This window comes from Lolium perenne, chromosome 6 (assembly GCF_019359855.2).
Source record: "Lolium perenne isolate Kyuss_39 chromosome 6, Kyuss_2.0, whole genome shotgun sequence".
In the NCBI taxonomy this organism is placed as follows: Eukaryota; Viridiplantae; Streptophyta; class Magnoliopsida; order Poales; family Poaceae; genus Lolium; species Lolium perenne.
This window is the reverse complement of record NC_067249.2, coordinates 92,711,400-92,734,542: the sequence shown is the minus strand read 5'-3', so window position 1 is coordinate 92,734,542 and position 23,143 is coordinate 92,711,400. Positions and strand designations below refer to the sequence as shown.

Here is a 23,143-nt window from a genome sequence, read left to right as displayed (position 1 = left end):
CGTGGCTCCTCGGACGAGCACGTCACATACTTTACTTGTCTCGGAGACGCCAGTTGAAGGAGAAGAATCCTCGCCTCCTCAACAAAACGTTGTCACCACCACTCCTCCTTCAAGCCCCCTTGCTCCTTCACCAAAAAGGACAAGGGTTGAAACGATCGTTGAGCCTGCCCCTCAATTGGGTAGCTCTTCTACTCCGCTCTTGGATGATGTAAGTTTTTAATTTTCTTGCCAATATGTGTGTTTCCTCTGTTTGCTTCTTTATGCCTTCACATTTTTCTTATACCGATGTTTTTCTACCTTCGTTTTTCTTTGACAGCCCATGATCAAAGAGCTTGTTCGCATCGGATCCCAATTTATTGGGTACCGTGAATATGCCAGCAGATCGAAGGTAACAACTTTTTTGCTGCCACTATTTCTAACTTCTTGCTCCTATTCTTGTCGCAATCTTGACTGTTCTTTTCTATTTTGTCAGAGAAACTTGCAGAGGCCAACAAGCTTGCCAACACTCTTGCTCATAAACTGGAGCAAAGTGAAACGGCTCGCAAGAAAACCGAACTTGATGCTAGCCAAGCCAAAGCAGAGGCTGATGAGGCCAAGCCAAAGGTGCTAGTGTCGAAGAACTGCAGAAGAGACTTGAGGATGTCGAAACTGCTTTAAACGAGCACAAGGCCGCACAGGCTACTCGTGAAAAGGGAATCCTCAAGCGCTTGAGCACGCAAAATCGACGCTTCCTCGGTAACTTTGTTGATCCTTTCTATTTTTCTTAGGACTTGCTTCCTTTTGTTTTTACTTGCTGTCGACTAACATATATTTTCTATGGCAGGTCAAACAAGCCAAGAGTTTGATCTTGAGAATCCCACCAATGATCCTCTGCTTGACGCACTTTCTTATCTGGAGTTTCATGGCCAAGAAATTCGCGAAGGCGTGGTGAATGCTGACGCAGGATTGTCGAAGTTGTTCCCCTACTTCTTCCCGAAGAAAGAGGAGCCTAAGACCTTCCTTGCCCTTGCCAAGGACTTCAATCCACCGGAGGATCTTGGACTGAAGATGCGCCGAGAGAACATGAAGGTTGCTGTCGAGAACACTATTGCCTTGGTTGCTGACAGCCAACAAACTGTTGACTGGATGAAGGTTGGCGACACCGAGCAGATAGAGCAAACAAAATGGCGGTCGTTGATCAAGGCAGCCAAGCCCAACACGAAGAAAATCTTGGCCTATCTCGGGATCAAGCCATCTGCGACTCCTAGCTCATCAAGGCCGGAGGTCTAGTTGAATGCCTTTTCTTTTTCTTTCCTTTGCTTTCTCTATTTCTTTTGCTGTTGTCGCCATTTTAGCTTTGGCGACGATTATCCTGTTAGTCCCTTTGGAGAACTTCCTTTGTAATGTCCGTGTAAACTTTCCAGAAATCAATGAAATTCCTCTTGGCACTATCATTGATCCTGGGACTTTCTTTTCCAGTTAATATTTGATAACTATTCGACCAACCCTTGCTCTGCCGATGCTTCACCTGCTTCTTCCTTCTCGAAGAAAATACTAGTCGATGATAATCCCCTCGAAGATTCTTCAAGCAAACATTTGTCGGAAGATTTGCAAGAACTTCGACAACAGCTTCAATCCATGAAGAAACAGACTCTGGCAATGATGGAACAATCTCGGAAAGCATCTGAAGGAGAGAAAATTGCTCTTCAACAGGCAAAAGAGGCCATCGCTGCGAAGGATGCTGCTATTGCTGAGGCTGCTGAAACTTCTTCTCGCGAGAATTATATGCTTCAGCTAATGACTGACGCCAGTTTGGACATGACAGGTATGTTTCCTGCTCATGACCGTGTTGGATGTTGTTCTTTTTTATTCGTTCCTTGATATTTTGTTTGCTGTGCCAGGCTCGTTTCTGGATACTGCTGCCGAAGACCAACGTGTTGAAGCTCGAACCGCTGTTTTGCTGAGACTGGCTGCGCAACATGGATCTAACTTTTGGGTTACTCCTGAGCGTACTCGCCAAATCGTTAGATTTCAAGATCGCGCGGCTCAGGTCCGTGACTTCCTTGACTTCTGTACGAAGACTTTATTCTTAGTTTATGGGACCATGTTCCCTCGGAACAAGATGCCAGAGACCCTTCCAGCTTTAATGGAAAAATTTCGAGATGCTCCTCGAATCCATGGCTTTGTGCGGGCTCAACTTTCTGCTGGCGCTAGATTTGCCATGATGATGATAAAGATTTGCCATCCAAAATTGCCCATAGATCAAATTGTTCCTACTTGCCTGGCGAAAATGGCAAAGAAAAAGAGAAATATGGGCAAGATTGATGATTTGGTCACTCCTGTTGCCGAAGATATGATGGATGAACTTCTTCGGATGGATTCTGAGTTCTTCGTGAAGGGAAGCTATGCTGAACATAGTACTCGTCCTTCTACTGAGCGAATAACCATAGACCATGTGCTAGGTTTCCCTTGAATACTTTTTCCTCTTCTTGCTGTATTTCCATCATTGATACATCCTTGTGTATTTGTAAACATAATCTATATTGTTAAGCTGTTAACTCTGTATTTTTTCTATTTTTGACCACCGAGCCCCCGAGCCTTTGGCTCGAGTTTATACTGTTTCGAAGATTTTCCCTCCTGTTGTAATAAGACATCTTTGTTTTTTCATTGATGGGTTGCAAGCCCTCGAGTATCTTAGTGTCGAAGTTCTATATTTTTTGTTGCGAGGTTCTTGGACCAAAGCAATAAGATTTTTGTTGTGTACACTATATTTATAACTGTTAACTTCCAATGTTTATATTTGGCGAGGTGTTAGTGTACCAAGGCGAAATATTTCGGTAAGTCTAGTTTGTCTATATTGTACGTATTTTGAGACTTGAAGGCGTTGAGCCCCCGAGCGTGTCGAAGAATAAGAAGTATATCTCCACTATCTTTATTATATTGCAGCACCGCGAGCCCGCCTCATTAAAAACCTTTCCGGCCCCACTCGGTGCCCCGAAAAGGAAAAGAGTGCGTCTGAAAACTCGCGGGCGTTTCAGTACATTGTATCTTTACAGAGGAGCACTGTATTTCAACTCTAGGCGTAGAACCGCCTGAGCTGCGCCACGTTCCAGGGGTTTTTCTCGGGAGCCCCTGTCTTCTTGTCCTTGATCCTGTATGCGCCTCCGTCGATGACTTCCGTGACAACGTAAGGCCCCAACCATGGTAATTCGAGCTTCTCGGTACTTTTTTGATTTAACCGCAAGACCAAATCCCCGACCTGAAAAGACCTTGGCCTTAACCGTCGACTGTGGTAGTTTTTGAGGTCTTGCTGGTATTTGGTGACTCGTGAAAGTACTTCATCTCGAGCTTCGTCGAGTGCATCCACATCATCCTCCCGAGCTTTTTGTGATGTTTCTTCGTCATACTCTGTTACTCTTGGAGAATCATGCTCTATTTCAATTGGTAGTACTGCTTCGGCTCCGTGGACGAGAAAAAACGGAGTTTCTTGTGTCGCCGTATTTGGTGTTGTTCGAATGCTCCACAAAACACTTGGCAATTCCTCTGGCCAAGTATGTCGAGCTTTTTCAAGCGGTCCTAGCAAGCGCTTCTTGAGGCCGTTGCAGATGATACCATTGGCTTTCTCGACTTGTCCGTTAGTTTGCGGGTGCCCAACTGACGCAAAGTGCAATTTAATGCCTACTTCTGCGCAGTATTCCTTGAATTCCTTGGATGTGAAGTTTGAACCATTATCTGTAACAATGCTATGAGGCACTCCAAACCGAAAAACGAGGCCTTTCACAAACTTTATTGCCGACGCTGCATCCGGTGAATTTATTGGCTTCGCTTCTACCCACTTGGTGAATTTGTCGACAGCGACCAGCAAGTACTCATACCCTCCTGGCGAAGCTTTGTGCAACTTGCCCACCATATCAAGTCCCCATTGGGCAAAGGGCCACGACAATGGTATTGGTGTTAATTCTGCCGCTGGAGAGTGAGGTTTTGGGGCAAATCTTTGACACGCGTCGCAGGTTCGTACTATTTCCTTGGCATCCTCGATTGCTGTCAACCAATAGAATCCTGCCCGAAAAACCTTGGCTGCAATAGCTCGACTACTTGCATGGTGGCCACATATTCCTTCGTGTACATCCTTCAGAATTATTCTTCCTTCCTCGGGTGTGACACACCTTTGCAGGACGCCTGAAATACTTCGCTTGTATAACTCCCCCTTGATCACTGTGAAAGCTTTGGATCGTCGAATAATTCGCCTGGCCTCAACTGGATCGTCGGGTATTTCTTTCCTGAGGATATATGATATATACGCTTGCATCCAAGGAACTTCTACCATCATCACAAGTTCTCGGTCCTCTTCATCCTCCGTGGTTTCTTTGAGGGGCGCCGAAGTTTTTTCTTCCTTTGCTTTTTTCTGCACCTTTTTCGGCTTCGTGGATCTCTCCGCTATTTCTTCCCAAAATACTCCTGGCGGGATTGGGAGGCACTGCGACCCGATGTTTGCGAGAACGTCGGCTTCATCATTGCTCAATCTACTGATGTGATTTACCTCGCACCCATCAAACAGCTTCTCGAGCTCATTGTACACCTCCTTATATGCCATCATGCTATCATTGACTGCGTCACATTGGGTCATAACTTGCTGAGCCACCAATTGTGAGTCGCCAAAGATTTTTAGTCGAGTTGCACCGCAAGGTTTCGCCATCTTCATCCCGTGTATGAGGGCTTCATATTCTGCTTCATTGTTGGATGCGTTAGGGAACGTCATCCGAAGGACGTATTTTAACTTGTCGCCTTCAGGTGATATAAGTACTACTCCTGCGCCAGCTCCTTCTACTCTCTTGGACCCATCGAAGTTCATGGTCCAAGTTCTCGACAAATCTGGGGGTCCCGTGTTTTGTAGCTCCATCCACTCTGCAATGAAATCTGGCAGAACTTGTGACTTGATTGCCTTTCTTTTTCCATACGTGATGTCCCGAGGGGAAAGTTCTATTCCCCAAAGGGAGACACGCCCTGTAGCTTCTGGATTGTTCAGTATATTTGAAAGAGGTGCTTCATTGACTACTATTATCGGGTGTGCCAAAAAATAGTGGCGCAACTTCCTTGCCGTTGCAATTACTCCATATGCTAGTTTCTGGTACTGCGGGTACCGCTGTTTGGAAGGCGATAAAACTTCACTGATGAAATATACTAGCCTTTGCACTCCATGGAGTTTTCCTTCTTCTTCTCTTTCAACAACTAGCACCGTGCTAACCACTTGGGGCGTGGCTGCAATGTACAACAGGAGAGGTTCCTTTTCCTTCGGCGCCACCAGGATTGGTGGTGTCGAGATTGTGCGCTTAAGATCCTCGAAAGCTCTGTCGGCCTCTTCGTTCCACTGGAATTTCTCCCCTTGCTTTATCAGAGCGTAAAATGGTAACGCTTTTTCTCCCAGCCTGGCGACGAATCTGCTCAAAGCTGCGACTCGCCCAGTTAGCTGCTGTATTTCTTTCAACTTTGTTGGCTTCCTCATTGTTACGATAGCTTGTATTTTGTCGGGATTTGCTTCAATCCCTCTTGCTGAAACTAGAAACCCCAGAAGTTCTCCTGCTGGGACGCCAAAAGAACACTTCGTCGGGTTCAGCTTGAGGCAGAATTTGTCGAGGTTGTCAAAGGTTTCCTTGAGATCCTCGATCAGCGTTGCCCCCTTTTTTGACGTTATGACGACATCGTCGATGTATACTTGCACATTTTTCCCAATCTGTGTCGCCAAACACTTCTGCATCATCCTCTGATATGTTGCTCCCGCGTTTTTCAGACCAAAGGGCATTGTTCTGTAGCAAAACACGCCATAAGGTGTAATGAATGCTGTCTTTACTTCATCTTCTTCTTTCAATCTGATCTGGTTGTAACTGCAATATGCGTCCGTGAAGGAAAGACGTTCACATCCAGCCGTGGAGTCGATAATTTGATCGATCCTCGGGAGGGGAAAGTGATCCTTTGGACAATGTTTATTGAGACACGTAAAGTCGACGCACATGCGAAGGACCTTAGTGTTTTTCTTCGGCACCAACACATGATTTGCTACCCATGTGGCTTCTATGTGCAACTCCTTGATAAAACCAGCTTCTCGTAGTCGATCGATTTCTGACAGCATAGCCTTGCGGTTTGGTTCCGAAAAATGCCGCAAAGGTTGTTTGATTGGTCTCGCTAGTGGATCCAAGTTTAGGTGGTGCTCGGCAAGTTCCCTGGGTACTCCTGGCATGTCAGCTGGACACCATGCGAAGATTTTCCAGTTCTCATGGAGGAACTCGACGAGCGCGCTTTCCTATGCGAGGTCCATGTCGTTTGCGATGGACGTCGTCTTTTTCGGGTCTGTCGGGTGAATCTGCACCTCCTTAGAATTTTTCTCGGTATTGAAAGTTGATTCTTTATTTGGCCTTCCAACGTCTGGCAGCACGTCGTAGTCAGTCATACTCCTTGACGCCAAATACTCAGCTTGCATCCCGAAAGTTTCTGATATCCGATGAAAATCCTTATCGCACTTATCGGCTAAGGCAAAGCTTCCTTTGACTGTGATTGGTCCCTTAGGTCCAGGCATCCTCCACAACAGGTATGTATAATGTGGTACTGCCATAAATCTAGCATATGCTGGTCGTCCCAACAGAGCGTGGTACTGCGACGGAAAATCCACAACTTCAAACTCCAGCTTCTCTATTCTATAATTCTCTCGGGTTCCAAACTGAACGTCGAGATTAATCTTCCCCAATGGATAACTTGGTTTCTCCGGTGTGATACCATGGAACCTCGTGTCTGTTGGCTTCAAGTTTGCTAGGGATATGTTCGTCTTCCTCAATGTATCTGCATACATAAGGTTTAAGCTGCTGCCGCCATCTATGAACACTCGAGAGACATCAAATCCCGCAATAACTGCTGGTAAGATAAGTGCTGACTGCCCTGGTCGAGGAACTTGCTGCGGATGATCTGCTATGGTGAAGCCAATATCTTGCCCTGACCAATTAAGATACTCGATCGTTGGTGGAGGCATTTTTTCTGCCATGAACACCTGTCGCGAGATTACTTTCTGAGCCCTATTGGATGGCCTTCCCTTCTGAATCATCGACACCGCTCCGTTGGAGTTAGGATCAACGTAAGGTGGTGGTGGAGGTGCTGCCGCTATTCTGAGCTGATGTCGATTATCTTCTGTAATCGCGGGAGGAGGTGGCAAGTGAATCTCGCTCCTGGGTTCTCGAGGATTTCTCTGTGCTGCTCGAGCATTAGCATGCTCTGCCCACCTTAACATTGCCTGGAAATTGCGACAATCTTTCTGCAGATGTCCTGACTGTCTTTTTCCGTTGCTGTCGAGAAAAAAGTGCATCTGACACGGCCCATTCATCATCTCTTCAGGAGACACGAAAGGCCTCGGGAACCTAGGCTCGCTATTTTGCCTGTTGTTTCGAGAATCGTCTCTATTATCGCCTCGCTGCTCATTGCTTCTCTGATAATCGTCTCTGTTGTTTCCTCCTGTGTTTGCCCGAAAGCCTGCCGAAATTTGTCCTGGAGCATCATAGTTTGGGTACTGCCGAAGAAATCGTCGCCTCGGTTGATAATTTCGACCACGGTCCTCCTCTGGCGACCTGTGCCGTTTGTTGTGGACAGCATCTTCTCCATCTGCCCATCTGTTTGCTATTTCCATTAACGCGGATACTGTCTTTGGGTTGGTCCTCCCCAAGTCCTCGACAAAATCTCCACGCCTGATTCCTGCGACAAACGCATCTATCGCTCTCTCGTCAGATATATTTTCTGCCGAGTTTTTGATGATGTTCCACCTTTGGATATATTTTCTCATTGGCTCGTCTGGCTTTTGTCGACATGCTCTCAACTCCTCTAACGACGCAGGTTTTTTGCACGTGGACCTGAAGTTCTTGACGAACACGTCCTCGAAGCTTTCCCAACTGTCGATAGATCCTGGAGGGAGTTTCTTTATCCAAGACCGTGCGGCTCCACTCAAATGCACCTGGATGCTTTGCATAGCTGTTGCTCTGGTTCCTCCTGTGAGTTTCACCGTCTCGAGATAATCAACTAGCCAATCTTCTGGATCTTGAAGGCCGTCGAATTTTTTGAAATTATCAGGCAACTTGAATCCCGAAGGTACTCGAGTTTTCCGCACTCTCCTCGTGAAGCACGGCAAACCGCACATATCCTCGTCGTTTAACTCTGGGGACTGCCGATGTTCTCTTCTGCTTTGTCGCGCTCTGTCGACCCTTGCTTGTGCTGCCGTATCTCTTGCTCCACTTGGTCCTTCAGGAGCTGCTGCTGCTGCTGCCGCAGGTCGTGGACTATTTTGCCTTGATGTTCCTTCGGGAGGTGTTGATACAAACGCCGTCCCCATGGCTCCAACTCCTGCTATCGCCATGTTGTACAGTGTTTCCCTTGGATCTCCTGGAGGTGGTTTAGATGCGAGGATAAAAGCATGTGTCGCCATATACCCAGCCTCTGGTGTCTTAGGGATGATGTTTCCTCTTGTGTCTGTCGACATAAAGGACATGTCGAGGTTTTGGACCAGGTGCTCTCTTTCTGCTTCGAGTATGTGTTGTAACCTTGATCTTGCTCTGTTCCGAGCCTCCCTGTGGCTATCACCCGAAGTTCTAGATTGTCGACTCAGCTCTGCCCTTCTCCTGCTGGATACAGAAGCTGTCTCCTTTCTTCTGTTTAACTCAGCTGTCTGTTTTTCCAATTCTCTTGCAGCTCGTGCGAGCCTATATTGATATGCTTGTAATACCTCTGGCGTGGCTGTGGTGGCCATTGGTTCTGAGCCGTCCATAGCTCTCGCGGCTCTATCCCATGCTGCTTGCGGGAGTCGCACTCTGTGTCGCGGCTGTGGCCCGACGTATTTATTGCCCAGGCCTCGTCGCAGATCAGAGGGATCGACGTATGGATTTCCCAGATCATCGAAAGCCTCAGATGTTTCCTCTTGGTCATTGCTTGGCTCTCCAATGACATAAATCTGATGATATTTTGTATTCAGATCTATGTTGGGTTTGGTGACACCATCGTTGAGATTGGTGAAGACCTTGCCCACTGTAGTAGATTTGTCGATGAAGTCGTAACTGTCGACACTGCTTGCGCCATCGCTTATATATGAGTCCGCAGATGACTCAAACGACATGTCGCTGAAGATCTTGGCGAGTTTCTCTCTTGCCCTGGTGCTGATGTAGCGTGACGACGAAGTTTCTTCTTCTCCTGATTCGGTTGACGATGTATAGCTTGAAAAATCGGAATCGACCGCCGACGATCCCGACGAAATCGGAATTTCGACACGATACGATCCTTCCTTCTCGACGCGAAAGCGAAACCTTCCGAACGTCATCTCCATAGGCTCCGCCAGATACGCATATGCATCCAAACGGGAGGGTGGGTGAGGAACAAAATCAACAGAACCAGTAGCGATATGTTTACCTCGATCCATTGCATTGCTTGCGATTGATGAAGTCGATGATTTCACGGTTGATGAAGTCGATGATCTTGAACGTGCCATCGAGACCAGATCCTTACGCCTCTAGTTCCCACAGACGGCGCCAATTGACAAGGTATTAACTTGTCAATGCCTCTGGATTGTAGGCTAGGGTTTAGTTGGAAGTAGAGGGCAAGTAGATCTCGAAGGTTTCAGCCGAAAAGTACTCGACGATTATGAAACTAGGGTTTGTAAAACAATGATTCGATCCTCTCTGCGTCCCTCGACTCCCCCTTATATAGGAGGTGGAGCCGAGGGATTAAATCTTGTACAAGTTACAAAGTCCGGGAAGGTTTCTAACTCATCCCGCAAGATTACAAATAAGACTTTCTATTACAACTCTAGCTTTCCTTAATAGTATCTTGGGCTTCCAAATCTTCTTATTCTTCGGGTAGTGGGCCTTCAGTAAACCCCGGGTACTATCTTCGGCAGGCCCATTTGGGATGCCTATGTCAACTGGTACACCGCCACCAGATCGAGTTACCGTGGCGGGGGACATGCCTATCATGCCATCGAGGGCAGCTTTCGCTGCGACTTACTACGGATCCACACTGGAGGTAAGTTCTTTGCCAAACCCGTAGTTACCACTTCCCTTTGCATCGCAAGTTGCTAACATGTAGGGAACATGTAGGGAACAGGATGCTCCGGGAACCAGGCCTCGCAGGGTGGGCGCGAGGTCACACCGGTTCATGAAGGTGGTCGGTCTCCTGGGACTACTCCCGGTGCCTCTCCGTCGACTACTCCTGGGACTACTCCCGGTGCCTCTCCGTCGACTTCTCCTGGGCGTACTTCCGGTCCTTCTCCAGGTGGTTCTTCTGCAGCTTCTACCGGAGCGCAACCCCGGGCTGCTCGTTTCGCCAACGATGTGGGCGGACACACCCCGCCCGGGTCCTTCCTTCGCTAGTGGGCATCGGGCTTCTTGCTTGCCATCATGTGCTACCTACTACTATGTATTGGATGACATGGCACTCTCCTCTTGTATGCTATTACATGCACCATGTATGCTACTATGTGGATTTCATGCTATTTATGTGAATTATGGTGAATTTGGATGAATTTGGATGAATTTGCATGTATTTGGATGAAATTGCTGTGAAATTGCTTCATTTGCTGTGAAATTGGACCAGCTGCTGTGAAACTGGCCCAGCTGCCGAACCAAATGGCATTGGCTACGCCGAGGGCATTGCCGTCGGCGTATGGCCTGCCCTGGAACGGTGCGGGCGTCCCAGCAGCTGACACGTCAGCCTCTATGCCGAGGGCTATGCCGTCGGCGTATGCCCTGACGTGCGGCGCAAGGAGAGTAGCGCGGGCGCGCGCACAGACGCCACGTCGCACTCGGAGGCCGTCGGCGTCTGCATGGTGGCCGTCGGCGTCTGCATGGTTTGTACTCCCCTCGGCGCGCCACGTCGCGCGCTACGCCGAGGGCTATGCCGTCGGCGTATGCTGCCCGCCGTTAACGGCGACGGCCCGCCGTTGATGCTACGCCGAGGGCGTGTACGCCGAGGGGCTCGCCGGCCGTCGGTGTACGAGGCATACGTTGAGGGCCACCTCTACGCCGACGGCACACCGGCCTATACCGAGAACCAACCTGAGGTTGGGTGGTTAGGTGGGTGGTTGTACCCCCAGCCCACCAGAGTTCAAACCCCAGGTTTGACATCTGTGTGTCTCATAAAGGCGGAATATTCATTCAGTGGGAGGCGACGTTCCCGTCGACAGCGAGGCGCCTGTGGTGACTTCGTCAATTTCAAGATCCAATCCGTCGGCTCAGTCTTCCGGAGGTGCTCATAGGGGTAGGGTGTGCGTGTGTGCGTTCATAGGGGTGAGTGTATGCGCGTGTATGTGAGCGTCTGCGTTTGTACTGTGTTTCTCAAAAAAGAAAATGGACTCCTTACCGAGCACACAAATGCCGCTTCACGGTGCGTAACGGAGTAGTGTAGTACAGTACATGATTTGGTCAAAATAATTTTTGTTGGCAGTTGAAAAAATACAAAAAAAGGGAATGGAAAAGAACACCTAGTAGGGGACGAGAAGCATGAAGGACAACCACCCGATCGCAAACGACACAAAGAACCAAACGGAAGAGGACGAACAACGTCAGAATTATCGAATCATCGTTGCCCCCGCCCTGGAACGAAGCCATCCCATCCCGGAGCGCGAATCCTCCTTTCCACGATCTTACTTGCCTTCCTCCGCCCGCGGGACAAAAGGGTCTTCCATTTCTTGGCTTTACCTGGTCAGGAGGGAGAGAAGGGAGGAGGAATTATCGTGGCCAACAGAGAAGATGCCGTCGTCGTCGTCGTCGGTGGTCCGCGCGACGAGCGACGTGCTCATCGGCCCCGACTGGGCCATGAACCTGGAGATCTGCGACACGCTCAACCGCGACCCCGGGTGAGGACGCACAACGATTAATTTTCCCTCTCCCTCTCCTATGTATTTTTTCATGGTGCTGACTCTGTTCTTGTATTGGCTAATTCTGTTGAAGAAACTTACATATTTTGCGACTCAATTTTGGCTTCAAGTTTTCTCCTTACGGGAAACCTTAGGATTTCTACTGCACATATCTATATTTTTTTTTTGTATAAGTACAGAGAGGAAGAAAGAAACAAAAAAAAAAAATTAACAAGTTAACAAAAGGTTGCTGTTCTAAACTTCTAATAAAGCTGGCCACCCAGGGTTATGCTGCATAGTATTTTGTGGATATCTTGCACGCGCGCCACCCACGGATTCATGCTTGACAGATCGACCTTCTTGACAGGTCTCGTTTTAGATTATGACTCTGTGACTTAAGCTAGCCTTGCTTTTTTTAACTCAAAATTTGCACTGGGGGTGTGTCCAGCAGTTGATCAATTAAAGGTGTTTTTCTTTGTTAGGCTGCACTGCTATACCTTTAGTCAGCTCAGACAAAGACTACCAAGTAATTTTGATGTGCCGTTATCAGTTTGTTGTAAATGTCTTTATATTGTTATATTCACATAGGCAAACAAAAGATGTCCTGAAGTCCCTCAAGAAACGCATTGTGCACAAGAACTCCAAGGTCCAGCTTCTTGCTCTCACTGTAAGTATATGATCCTAAAACCCAATTTTCTTCGTATATGCATTCTAAACTGCCATTCCAGTAGAAGGATAAGTGCAGATGTTGCAGACTTCTGCATTTGAGGTGCTCTAATACTGTGGGAATGTTTAAGCAATCCTTTACTCGACTAATGATCAGTGCACTGGTTTGCTTATCTCAGTTGCTGGAGACAATGATTAAAAATTGTGGGGACATTGTCCATATGCAAGTTGCCGAGAGAGACATACTTCATGACATGGTGAAGATAGTTAAGAAAAGGGTATGTATGAGCAGTTCAAACTTCAACATGTACTGGCTTTCCGTAATAAGTCTAATTTCTTTATGTGTGTGCTGTTTCTAGCCTGATTATCATGTAAAAGACAAGATTCTTACGCTGATAGACACTTGGCAAGAAGTTTTCGGTGGCGCGGGTGCAAGATATCCACAATACTATGCAGCATACCAGGAGCTCTTGGTAATATTACAAGCATTGAATATCTTGTGATCTTTTAATAACGTCAGATTTTTTTTTCAATCTCAATTTCCCCATAAAGGTTGCCATCTTCCAAAACGGCTGTAACAGAAATAAGCTACATTTATCTTTGATTTTAAGCTGACAATTGCTGATTATGCAATAATGTAGTTATGTTGTTTCTAAATTATCAAAATTTGTGAACTAATCCAGCGCCAACCTCCATTTATATTCCAGCGTGCTGGAACTATATTTCCTCTAAGATCAGAGGGTTCTGTGCCAGTACTTACTCCTCCACAGACTCAGCCTCTACAAAACTATCCTCCTGCTTTACGTGATGTTCATCACAATGCCCCTGAATCCTCAGTGCAGGATTTTCCTGCCATAAGGTATGCCAAATTAAACTTCAATCATACAATTGACATGTATGAAACTGCTATCATACTACTCAACTGAAGAGCAACAAACAAATTTGAAGAACAATGCAAAATATATTCATCAATTTTTGTTGTGCAAACACAGTTTCCTCCTTACATCTGTTGTAATAATGTATTTATTATCTCTGTTATTTTGGTTGTTTCTGTAAGTTGGTGACTGTTCCAGACTATTCTTTGACCATGTATAATACTTTTCCCATGAATCGTTTCTAACAAACATCCCAACTCGGCAAGAAGATTTTAAGAATTTATGTAACGCTTTTGTTTCTGGTGGTTGGGTTTTATTTCCTTCTACTTTCATCGTATAGTCGTATTGCTTCTCGGTTTGCTTTTATATGGTTGTGTAGGAGATTGCTTTCTGTTTCGTTACCTGTTTTTGGAAGTACAAAGTTTTGTGAACTTCTTCTTGTTATTCCTTGTTTGCAACTTATTGAAATCTGAACCTCTGCTTCTTTTGGAAATGTCCATTGTCATTTCACTAGCATGACAGAAATTCAGAATGCACGAGGTATCATGGACGTTCTTTCAGAGATGTTGAATGCTTTAGATCCAAGTAAAAAAGAGGTACATTCCTGATGCACCTGAATTTACCAGTCATACATCAACAAAAGAATAACTGTAATCAATCTAGCAGAGCAGGTAAAAAAAGTTACATTGAATATGCAGGAACTTCGGCAGGAGGTCATCGTTGACCTTGTGGACCAGTGTCGTTCTTACAAGCAGAGGGCGGTGCAGCTTGTCAACAGCTCCTCGTATGTTTATTAATCGTCTCTTGCCAGTTCGCAGGCGTTTTAAGTGTTCATTTATCATAAATATTGCTGATAATTCATCTAGTGATGCACCCAATATGGTGCCAATAGGGGATTTATTTATTACTGGTATGAATAAACCACATGTTATTAGTGTGAGATGCAACTGAAAGGGAAAAAAATACATTTGTGATGTATATATTCTATGTTTTATGAAATGTCTGCAGTGACCTCTGAGCGTCTATTTACGTCTTGACGACAATTCCAGCTGCCTATAATAGTAAACTAGTATGTAGTAGAGCCTGTACGTTACTGGGCTGTGTGTTTTATGCTGTGCTAAAAAAAAATTCTAAACAGCGAGTCTTGAAAAGTGATTCCTTTCTGCAGCTGATTTTATCGCTGGCATTTTGTAATCTGTTAATTTTGTGCCAGTAAAAAGCTTCTTATTTCAGATACTGAATTGATACAGGGATGAGGAGTTGCTCAGCCAGGGTCTTTCTCTGAATGATGATTTGCAGCGTGTTCTAGGAAAACACGATGCTATCGCTGCAGGCATAGCAGTTCGGGTAGAGAAGCCGAGGCTGCTCCAGTCCCAGAATAGCCATTCTCAGACTACTAAAGAACCAGTTCAAAGGTTGGCAAATTATGTCAAGCATTTTGTTCAACAAATTATACTAGAAATATACACCAGTAAGAAAATTCTCAAGAACAGCTGCAAGTTGGAATTGAGTGTGAAATTATTTTGGCACTCAAGTTTTTTCGTAATCATCTGGGTTCTCCCCTGACAAAGCTGCTGTTGCTTCATAAAACATTAACTTATCTTTCGTTTTTCAGGTCCTCGGCAACTACAAGTGCAAGCAAGCAAGCACCCTTTGAGCAACTAGCACTTCCTGCGCCTCCATCATCCAGCACTTCAAAAGCTGTCGCAACACGAGCTCCCAATATCGACCTCCTTAGCGGAGACGAGTACATCAAACCTGAACCTGCAAATTCACTGGCGCTCGTTCCAGTCAGTGAATATTCAGCTTCAGACCAGAATGTATTAGCCCTTGCAGACATGTTCCAACAAAACACCGCTTCCAACAACAACAAGCATAACCTTACAAACTCTTCGACTCCAAATTCTACTTTCCCTTCATCTCAAGCATATCATGCTGCAGTGCAACCTATGCTGCCTCAGCAGCCCACTGCTTACTCAAATGGGGATATGACCAATGCCATCGTGCCATACGGTCAGCACTCTCAACCAAAATCCACAAGTTCATGGGATGGCCAGCCTGCTTATGGAATGAATTCCCAACAACAGGCACTAAGTTATGGTACACTGCTTTCCTTATCCCAAGTGCTTTGCTATGCCTACAATAGTATTATTATGTGTCCGTTAATCTGAAACTGTAGGCAAAACACTCGCCGCGTCCTTAATCGATGGATTATATAGTTTAAAATAGTGCCTACAAATATAGCACAGGGTCGGTGTAAAATATCTCACGCTGAACAAAACATGTAGTCCTGTATTCGTGTACATGTAATTCAGTATGTGCCTAGACACCACACTGTTAGGGCTAATGCATTGTCAACTTTTTTTTAGCTCTTCAGCTTGGTCCAGAAAGTATGTGCACCTTCTTTCCATTTCAAATAGCTCCATGAGCATCTGACAATCTCCTATTAACAGGTATAGAGAATCAAAATGGAGACCTTCCACCACCACCCTGGGAAATTCAACAGTCCATGGGTAACCAATCCCAATACAGCCAAGTGGGTGCGATGTCATTGCAGCCTGTCAGCATGCCACCCCAATCAACACAAATTGGCCAAGGATTCATTTCAACGCAACAAATCGCGAGGGCACAACCAGGAGGAATGCATCCGCAACCAGTGCCAGGCATGCCACATGGGGCTCTACAATCACCACAGTATGTGCCAAACATGCAACATGGGGGCATGTATCATTCAATGCAAATTAACCAAGGAATGGGCATGTATTCTCAACCGATGGCTGGTGGACAGTTTTATGGGATGAACCATCAACAGTTATATGCTGTTCAAATGGCCGGTTATGGGTATGGGCAGCAATCTGGAGGCTACTATATCCCGAATGCCGCATACGCGTATACCAGTGCGAATGAACTTTCCCAGAGAATGAATGGGCTTTCTGTTCAAGATGGTACTTCGAATGGAGCAGCGACACCCTTTTCTCTGAAGCAGCAGAATAAATCAAGCAGACCCGAAGACTCGCTATTTGGTGATCTTCTTAGTATCGCCAAACTGAAGCAGACCAAACCTGCAGCTGGGAAAGTTGGTGGCTTGTAAGAAGAATGGTTGAGGAGATGATTGATTGTGCTTCATTTGCTACCAGCAGAAGCTCCACCTCACAGTTAATAATTCCTTTTGCCACTTTTTGTACAATGGCAGATGGATTATTGATATAATTTCCCTTTTTAGAAAGCAGTGCAGCTATCAGTTTTAGTGTCATCGACATCTATCTGTACAAAAATCAGGCAGTGACCAAGAGTTTCCAGTATATCCTGTTCCATTTCACTATAGCTTTCTAGCAAGAGGGATATTAGCAGTTCATATTTCATCTTGATATTCTCTGCACCCTCTTGCCAATATGATAGGACGAGGGTGCCTTTGCCTGTTTCTATCTCGTCGTGTTGCATCTTTTAAGCTACATGGGGTGTTTTTCTCTTAGTATTATGCGACGCAATTTAATACTTACTATAAATGCTTACCTTTGTAGGCTAGCTTAGTTTGCTTCTTAGCGGTTTCGTTTGTAACCTTTGCACCACCTTGGTGTTCTTCTTCTAATAAAAGTGGCACGCGTTTGGGCGTATGTTCGAGAGAAAAACCCGCCTGGTCTCTTCATTGATTAAATAAGCAGATATATAATGGAAATGTACTTCCTCCGTCCCAAGAAACATCTAAATTTAGACAAATCAAAGACATGTTTCATGGTACGGAGGGAGTATAACATGTTTGAACAGAAAACACAATACTATTATGCTGATGTCAATAAGAGAGATTCCCCAAAAGAGTTGATAAAAGAGAAGGAATTGATAGTTGCAGTAGCTAAAATCTTAAGGAACAAATGTAGCGAAATGACAGTTTCCAATAAAACGGACAAACATGGTGAGACAAACCAAGTCATATATATACCTACAGATGGAATTAAAACTAACCCTATTAATCTTACAACTTTAAACTACATTATAACAACAAATTTTAGTCATTTTCCTATCATGTGGGAGAGTCACTTGTTTAGCGGTGCCAAATGAAAAGAGTAGAAGAAATGCTGCCTTTGAGAAGAGATCCTGTTTCAAGCAGAAGGCAATCATCAACAACATTGCTTATATAGGGAAAAATAACTAACTTAGCCAGATAACATGGTTCATCCGTTATCCTGAAAATATATTATGGTTGGTCCCATATCTAGTTACCCTCAAGCTTAGGATCCAAAAACTGCCGTACAATTCTATGCACAGATAGTAGATAAATAGAGACCAAATGAGATACTAACCTCATACTTCAGAAAAGAATGGTCAACATTTAGCTTTAAAAGGACATCATGCTTCATTCAGAAGTTCTGCATCAACTCCTGATTCATTATATTATGCATGTGATTACGGCGTGTCATGCATAACCAGGTCTGTTCTCCATCTGGCGAACCTTCCTTGGTGACAGGGATATGCCAATGGCCTTTCTCCGATTCCTGGGATTTAGGGGTAATGGCAGAACAATTACAAAGTCTGACCAGATAGAGAACAATGAGCTACATGAATCTGATTGAAGCATTGAAAACAAAAGAAAATCCTGTCTGTGCATAAAATTGTTCAAGAATTCGGCCGAATCACCGATTAAATGGCCAGTTAATCGCTACTCAGTGGCTCACTGAGTAGCCGATAAATGCTGATTACCCGATTAATCGGCCGATTAACTGGCGAATTGGACGATTAATCTCTATTCAGTGGCCGAGCGAGCCGTTACCAGTTAACGAATTCCTGAACAATGATAAATCAATCATATATATGCCTGATTAATTATTGCAAGCTAAAGGTCGAAGCTAGAACTACAGATGTTACAGATGTACTACCTAAAAGACCCATTCAATACGAGCCTTTTATCAATGCTAAACGATGGTATCTCGGTATCTGAGATCATCAGCTAGATTCTCCTTAACCATCTTGAGAAATTATGATATAGATCAATGAACGAATCAAATAACTACAATAATGGTGCTTCAAGTAGAGGAATTGGTTCACTTAATTCTTCAGTCGATGGCTAAATAGCTAAATTCAAACCTGAATCACAACCGAGCAAGGAGGTGGCATTTGAAATGTAACACAGTTGTCCCCAAAAGTGAAGTGTACCTGTTAGTAAAGATGACACTGTGAGTGAGCAAGCACTTTATTTTGTCATAGCTGTTAATGTTCTTTAATAAGTAATGATTACGGAAAAAGATAGTGTGTGTTAATGAAAATATCAAGTGCTAATGTGCTACAGAGTTTGGCTCTGAAACCTCGTGCGGAACATATTTCTTTGTATATGTATTTTTTTTTAACATATAGCATGTACATGCAAATACATGTTATACCAATTCCATGGACATCTAGTTTCTTTAGATGTTTGAGTACATGTCACCTCAAGTTGTTACAGTCGCATTCGTCTTTATCTTCAACATGTTCAAACATTCAGATGGAAGTGTTTTATTTTCCCATAACGTAGCTTGTTAGTTTTGCTAGATCCATGCTAAAAAAGTATCAACATCATAATTGACAGAGGAAAAGTAGAATTAGCCTAGACTATTCATAAATAAAACACTTTTCTATTAAATACATGGTCCAAACCTGATGCCTTTCCTTCCATTTGGGGAAAAAGTCTTTCTCCAGGAGCTGAAATGTGTGGTCTCTCATTTCATCATTTGTAATCATCAAGCATTTCCATCTGATAGCAGCAAACAACCAGTACCTGAACTACATGCCCACAATATTACTTACACATATTCGCAAAAAACTAATTTACTTACTTCACGAGAGCAGGATATACCATAACAAATATTTTATGGATAGCACCAAGGTAACCGGCAAAAGCGAGAATTTTGAATACTTTGGCCATGTAGAACCAAGACGACAACCACTCGGTAAGGAACAAAGAGCACTACATTACACGGTTAATGGTTTGTCACGAACAAGTTCTTTTCGTTTAGATTAATGTTCAAAACATTGATAACTCGAAACAGATAATAAAACTAGACATCAATAAAACAAACTGAGCTTCTTGAAGGAGCTAATTTCTACCTTCAGAAGAAAGTTATTGTAGACGTTCCTAGAGGCATCTCAAAAGCGCTTACCAATCATCGTTTGAGCCAGTGGGGGTTTCATATACAGCATTTGCTTGCTTCCACTTTTGAACCAACTTCTGATTAGCAGGGTTTTTCATGTGCTTTCCAGCGAGATGTCTGTTATGCACAACTATCAAAGGCCACTTTCTTGATGGAAACATGTTCTGTGTGGCATCAGCAACAGCACTGACCTGCTAGTAAACTGATTAGTGAGTTACTTTTCTTAAACTACCCCAAATAGAAGAAGATGTGTCGCAACATACTCGCCTTACTCAAGGAAAGATGACTCTGGCTAAGACCAACATTGGCAGCATCCATAACTGCATCAAAAGGGCCATGCTTTTCCAGCCATTTCTGAATAAGAAAAAATAAGGTGCAAACGGTAAGATATATACCAAATGAGAAGCAGCACCATATATGCTGGGCTCCATTATAGCGCAGCTATTATATGGAAGCTTGGGTGGATAAGCAAGCAGCATGCTTACTTCCAATGTATCAGGCACAAACAGTGCTAACACTAGTTTTAAAAGTGTCAAACTAGTTTCGATTTTAAGAATTTTTATTTAAATATAGCATGTGGCAGGTCTACTGAAAAAATCATTCGGTGCAGAATTAAGATATTACAGAATATTTGCGAACCTATTTCCACATTTTGTTGTAAAAAGCAAAACAAGATGGAGAACTACAAGATAGAAGTTACAATAAGGTTGTGCATGCTGGACTTTTGTTATTGTTGGATATTTACTTCACACGCAATGCAGATTTATCTTTGAATTGAAAACTATTTCGCTGTACCCCTAGAAGGATGTCAATCGGTCATGAACTTATGGCATTCCATTCACCTACTCTACTTCTCCCCTCTTGATGTGATCAGTTAGATCTGCTGCAAGCGTTTGAGATTGTTGTTCTGTTTGCCACCAAAGTAGGAATCAAATTACTTGAAAAACCCAATAATATGTAAGATGCAACAATGAGGCTGTTGCAGGATCAGATTGGCGTCACCGGTGGTCCGACCTATTGCTTAGTCTACTTTGTTTTATCCATCGCAAGTTCGCAACACATGATTATTTAGCATGCATGTATCTGGTGTTATCAATTCTGTATAATATTGGTGGCAACACATATGTACCTACATAGTTAAAAAGCGAACAAAATGACAATCGAAGGTATTACCTGAAATTTCTCAAAGTTTGAGTTCTTCACTCTCTTGAGAGCTAGTTTTGCCACCATTGTGGCAAAATCCTCTGTCTCTTTTGGATCAAGGTCTATAATAGCCAACTTGTCTCCACAAGCAAGGCAGACACCATTCTTGTCAATGTGGGAGCGTGTTATGATCCATTTTCCCCTCCCTAACCAACCCAAACCATGCCAACCCCCTCCATTATTTTCAATTACTGCTGCTAAAACAGAGATATCCCACTTTCTCTTCCCCACTTTGGATGCTGTTGAGCTACTAAACCAAGCCTCTAACAATTTGGCTGTAGATTGAGATACCTGTCTTACTGTAGTCCTGAACTTATGCAGCAAATAATAGACCCTATCACCTTGCCTGGCGACCACAGAAGCACTAAGAAGCATCCCCAATTCAGGCTCTTCAGGTATGACCCCAGACTCCAACATATGGGCCTCTACTTCAAATGCCTTATCAACATGGCCGCTGCTGCAAAACGCGGTTAACGCAGGGCCATATGAGCGCAACTTTGGTGCTATGCCCAGTTCTTTCATTTGTTTGACAGTTTCAAAGGCCATGTCACCGTTCCCCATGGACATCGCCATACGGGCAACTGCAGTCAACGCAGCCTCACTCATCAGAACCCTCTGTTTCTCCGAGCGCATTTTGTCAAATATCTCAAACCCTCAAGTCCGTGCATACTCTTTGATCTCATCACTTATTGGTATGCCACTAGCTGTTTCCTCCAAACGGAACAAATTGAACTTATTACTCTCCTGGTCATGAACAGGGTCTTCATGCATATCGTTGTCCTCTGAATACCACAAGCTTTCAGCCGATGCAGAACCTAATTTACCATTGGTGCCACTTTTTGCCGGTTGCACAGTTCCAAGGGCGGCAGAAGAGCACAGGTAAAGCAGCACATTGTAATGGTGCTGCCCCATCCTGACCCCCTCCTTCACCGCAGAATCATACAGGTCGATCGCTCCCATAACATCTCCTCTCTTTGAGCACATATCCAGCTCAACTCTCAGCTTGACTCCGCGCTCACCGCCCTTCGATCGCTTCCCTCTCTTACTAACATTTCCTACTCCTCTATCTTCACCACTTGTTGCCAAATTTGCAGCCTTCACGGGTTCCTGCACCTGCATTCCCCCTCTCATCCAGCGTCTGCCCCGCCCGCGCCCTTCAGATCCACCGGTACTTCCATGGCCTCCCTTCCAACCCTTCTGTACAACTTCCTCCTCCGTGCCTTCTCCGAGCACACGCCTGTCACCCCCTCTTATCCAGCGCCTTGCCCCACGGTTCCTTCCCTGACTCGCAGACAGGCTTTCCAACCGTGTCACTCCACCCCGAGCCGTTGTACGTGGGACGCTGACCGAGCCTGCTCCACCTTCCTCGGTTCTTGGGGGGTTGCCGTTTGCAACGACGTCAGAGTTGCCGTCGCTTTGGGGCAATACGTCGAACAGGTTGCGGGCATGGCATGCAAGTGGAGGAAGGACTCGCTTGAGGGAGACAGAGGACGAGGAGGCTGCGGCGAGGCGGGTGGGAAGAGGGTGAGGTGTGAGGAGAGACGCCATGGCTCGCTGCCATGAGAGCTGGAGGGAGGGGAAGCGTGTGGTCACGGGGGCTTTTTGAAAGGAGGCTAGGGCGGAGCAGCGATAAGGTGACACTATCCGGCACGAATTTGAAATGTGCCCTTCTTTTGATCAAAAATGAAGTTTGTATTTTGAAATGTTTAGAAAATCCCAAAATAAATTCAGGAATACATATATATGGTGTTAGTTTGATCTCCAGTGCGACCCAACGGTCGCACGACCTGATCTCCGGGGCGCCCAACCCGTATGGTTGGTGGGCCCCCGTCGCCAGCGCCATATAAAAGAAGTGGGGGCCGGGGCACGGACGTCAAGGTCGTCCGCTGCCGTCCTCCCCACCGACACACCAAACCCTAGACCATCCGATCTGGTGAGGCGCTGTAGCGGCGGGAAGCACCACCGACATCGCCGCTACTCCTCCTTCGTCGCCATGGCGAGCTCCTCGTCGACGAAGACCGACGATATGAACCCCATTGTTTCCCTTTTGTTGTTGTCCCGGTTAGACTAGATGATCTTACTCACTAGATGCAACAACTAGAGATCCAGTAGATCTAACAATGGTATCAGAGCATGTCTAGTTTCGTTGATCTAGTTGAGGTAGTAACCCAAACCGGGATAGATGAACAAAATAGAGAAGTTTTAATTTTTTAGGCAAACCCTAACCCTAGATCGGTTCCATACCAAGTAGCCGAATGAAAAAAGATAAGAAAAGGGGGAAAGAGAGAGGGAGGCGGCATCCATGCCGGCCTCCACCTACTGGCGCACTCCGGGAAGGGCCCTCTGCTCAGCAGAGACGCCGTGCCAGGGCACCGCGGCCAATCCCATCGACGGCGGCGCGCCCACCCGCAAGGGGAACGCGCGCACCG

General features: G+C 45.3%; 1 protein-coding gene and 1 pseudogene across 1 annotated transcript; one reads left to right on the top strand and one right to left on the bottom strand.

Annotated features, from left to right (window-relative positions):
- Positions 1-11,466: 11,466 nt before the first annotated feature.
- Positions 11,467-16,817, top strand: LOC127344901 (TOM1-like protein 9). Its single transcript, XM_051371254.2, has 10 exons — positions 11,467-11,851; positions 12,440-12,518; positions 12,697-12,795; positions 12,877-12,990; positions 13,225-13,376; positions 13,907-13,988; positions 14,091-14,176; positions 14,643-14,807; positions 15,008-15,492; positions 15,846-16,817. Exons 1-10 carry the CDS (start codon positions 11,496-11,498, stop codon positions 16,481-16,483), a joined length of 2,256 nt encoding a protein of 751 aa, XP_051227214.1. The 5' UTR covers positions 11,467-11,495; the 3' UTR covers positions 16,484-16,817.
- Positions 16,818-17,171: 354 nt separating this feature from the next.
- Positions 17,172-22,335, bottom strand: LOC127344902 (proteinaceous RNase P 1, chloroplastic/mitochondrial-like; annotated as a pseudogene).
- Positions 22,336-23,143: the final 808 nt, after the last annotated feature.

Bases quoted from the DNA above. Each gene is read 5' to 3' on its own strand.
- LOC127344901 (XM_051371254.2), top strand. From the start codon at position 11,496: ATGAAGGACAACCACCCGATCGCAAACGACACAAAGAACCAAACGGAA. The intron at 11,852-12,439 runs GTGAGGACGCAC...ATATTCACATAG, and splicing joins ACGCTCAACCGCGACCCCGG to GCAAACAAAAGATGTCCTGA. The intron at 12,991-13,224 runs GTAATATTACAA...TTTATATTCCAG, and splicing joins CAGCATACCAGGAGCTCTTG to CGTGCTGGAACTATATTTCC.